Source organism: Apium graveolens, chromosome 2 (genome assembly GCF_009905375.1).
Source record: "Apium graveolens cultivar Ventura chromosome 2, ASM990537v1, whole genome shotgun sequence".
Taxonomy (NCBI): Eukaryota; Viridiplantae; Streptophyta; class Magnoliopsida; order Apiales; family Apiaceae; genus Apium; species Apium graveolens.
Window position 1 is genome coordinate 243358924 of NC_133648.1, and position 2837 is coordinate 243361760.

A 2837-nucleotide genomic window follows, 5' to 3' on the forward strand; every position below is an offset into this window, starting at 1 on the left:
ATGGTTTTGAGAAGTTTCGATCTTATTTGCTTGGGACAAATGTGACAGTTTATACTGATCACACTGTTATTCGATATCTGGTCTTGAAGAAAGATTCAAAATCTCGCTTGATTCGATGGATTCTCTTACTTCAGGAGTTCGATCTAGAAATCAAGGACATAAAAGGTATAAATAATCAGGTAGCAGATCATCTATCACGATTGGAAGATCAAGGCAAGGCTTCACAAGACAAGATGTTGATCAACAACTCTTTCCCCGATGAGCAAATTTTTGGGGTGCAAGAAGAAGAACCATGGTTTGCAGATATTGTGAACTATCTGGTGAGTAATGTCATTCCCCCAGAACTCTCTTATGCTTAAAGGAAGAAGTTTCTACATGAGGTGAAGTGGTATCGATGGGATGAACCTTTCTTGTTTAGACAGGGAGCTAACCAGATTATCAGACGATGCATTCCGTATAATGAGACAGAGGGAATCTTGCATGACTGTCATTCTACTGTGTTTGGTGGACATTATGGTGGAGAGAAGATAGTAGCTCGTATCCTTCAAGCAGGATTTTTCTGGCCTGCTTTGTTTAAGGATGCTCATCAATTCGTTTCGAGACGTGATCGCTGCCAACAAGTTGGTAATATATCCAAGAGACACGAGATGCCTCTTAATATGATGCTCGAAGTTGAGATTTTCGATGTTTGGGGAATCGACTTTATAGGGCCATTTGTCTCATCCTGCAACAATCAGTATGTGTCAAAATGGGTCGAGGTGAAAGCGTTACCAACCAATGATGCTAGGTGGTGATTAACTTCCTTTATAAGCAGATATTCACGCATTTCGGCACTCCAAGAGTCATAATCGGTAATGAGGGATCGCATTTCTGTAATAGCAAGTTCACTGCATTAATGAAAAAGTATCACGTGAATCATCGTATTGCCACGGCTTACCATCCTCAAACTAATGGGCAAGCTGAAGTGTCTAATCGGTATATTAAACGTATCTTGGAAAAGGTGGTGACTCCATCAAGAAAAGATTGGTCTTTAAAGCTAGATGAAGCTGTTTGGGCATATAGAACAATATTCAAGACTCCTCTTGGTATGTCTCATTTCCAGTTGGTGTATGGGAAGGCGTGTCATTTTCCAGCGGAGTTAGAGTATAAAACATACTGGGCTTTGAAGAAGTTAAATCTTGACATGGAAGCTGCTAGAAAGAAAAGAATGCTTCAACTAAATGAACTCGAGGAGTTTCGACTACAGGCTTTTGAGAATAACAAAGTGTACAAGGAGAAAGTCAAGAGATGGCATGATAGGAGATTAGTGCGCAAGTCTTTTGTGCCCGGTCATAAAGTTCTATTGTACAACTCTCGTCTCTGACTTTTTGCAGGAAAACTTAAGTCGAGGTGGTCAGAGCCATTCAAGGTTAAAACTGTGTTTCCACATGGAGCTGTGGAGATTTTTGATACGCATTTGGATCAAGCGTTCAAGGTGAATTGGCAGAGATCGAAGCATTACTATGGAGATATGGCGAATCGCGAGGTGGTGAGTGCCGTTCTTTCAACAACTTGATTCAAAGATTCACGTCAAGCTAGTGACGTAAACCAAGCACTTCATGGGAGGCAACCCATATTTGTTGTATAGTAGTGTCGACAAAGAAAAGATAAAAAACAGAAAAAAACCAAAAAAAATTCTGATTTTCCAGAAGCACGGCACACCCGCGCCAGAAGCGGGGCGGACTTGCAAATTCTATAGGAACACGGCATGCCCGCGCGGGAGAGCGGGGCGGCCGTATGGCCGCGTGGAGGATCTGGAAAAAGAAAATAGGAAAAATAAAACAAAAACAAAACCCCGGCCCATTTTTAACCCTTTTTCTACCCTAATCTAACCCTAATTCCTATTCCTAAACACTCCTAATCCAAACCCATATTTATTTTATATATACATACATCCTACATACATCTCTCACATACCTTTCAATTTCAAAACACTAGTTTTCATATTCACTACTTACACATAAAATCTCTATCGTTCTCATGGCACCCAAACAATCGAGAGTCGTGGTGAGTAGCAGCTCTAGTCCCTCGTCTACTGAGGATTCGAGTGCTGGTGGCGCGGTGGCTAGATTTTCTTCTCTGGAGGTACAAGCTGAGTTTAATCGATTGATGTCCAAATCAATTTCAAAGGAGAGGGGTTTCTTACCCACTGCGAGAGATGGAAAGCTCTTGGAGATGAATACTGAGATGGGATGGCAAACTTTCTGCGAGGTACCTGTTGTTGTCTCGATGAGCATTGTTTGGGAGTTTCATGCAAATGTAAGGGCGGATAAGAATGGGTTTTCTATGGTACGTGGTTTGACGGTGGATTACACACCGGCGGCTATTCGTAGGGTTATCAATCAACCCGCGAGAAAGTCGATGCAAGAGGATTGGGTGAACAAGTCAAGGGAGGATTTTGATCTTGATCATATTATGGATGAGTTGTATGTTTCGGGAACACAGTGGAAGTGCAAGAGGGGCACGAATGAGCCGCTCACTTTTCTGGTGGCATGCATGAACAGGTATGCTCGGGCATAGAATGCTTTTGTGTGTGCCAATAGTATGCCTTCTTCGCATCAGCATGATGTTACTGTTGATCGTGCTATTTTACTTTGAGGGATCTTGAATGAGGAGTATGTGGATCTCGGCCAGTTGATATATCAAAATATGTTACAGTTTCTGAGAAGCAAGATATTGGGGGCGAGTCCTCATGCATCTATTGTAACAAAGCTTTGTGTTTCGGTGGGTGTTCATTGGCTCGAGTTGGAGTAGTTGTAGATGTTGAGCACTCCTATTGATAGCTCCACGATCACAGT

The 2837-nt window shown here is 42.2% G+C and overlaps 1 protein-coding gene across 1 annotated transcript; it reads left to right on the top strand.

The window, feature by feature from the left end:
- The first annotated feature begins 1087 nt into the window (after window positions 1–1087).
- LOC141698615 (uncharacterized) lies at window positions 1088–1555 on the top strand. The gene is made up of 2 exons (XM_074503384.1): window positions 1088–1328; window positions 1374–1555. The coding sequence occupies exons 1-2, from the start codon at window positions 1088–1090 to the stop codon at window positions 1553–1555; spliced, it is 423 nt and encodes a 140-aa protein (XP_074359485.1).
- Window positions 1556–2837: the final 1282 nt, after the last annotated feature.

Excerpts from the sequence above, each read along its gene's own strand:
- LOC141698615 (XM_074503384.1), top strand. The coding sequence starts at position 1,088 with ATGTCTCATTTCCAGTTGGTGTATGGGAAGGCGTGTCATTTTCCAGCG. Across the intron at positions 1,329-1,373 it reads GCGCAAGTCTTTTGTGCCCG|GAAAACTTAAGTCGAGGTGG; the intron begins GTCATAAAGTTC and ends GACTTTTTGCAG.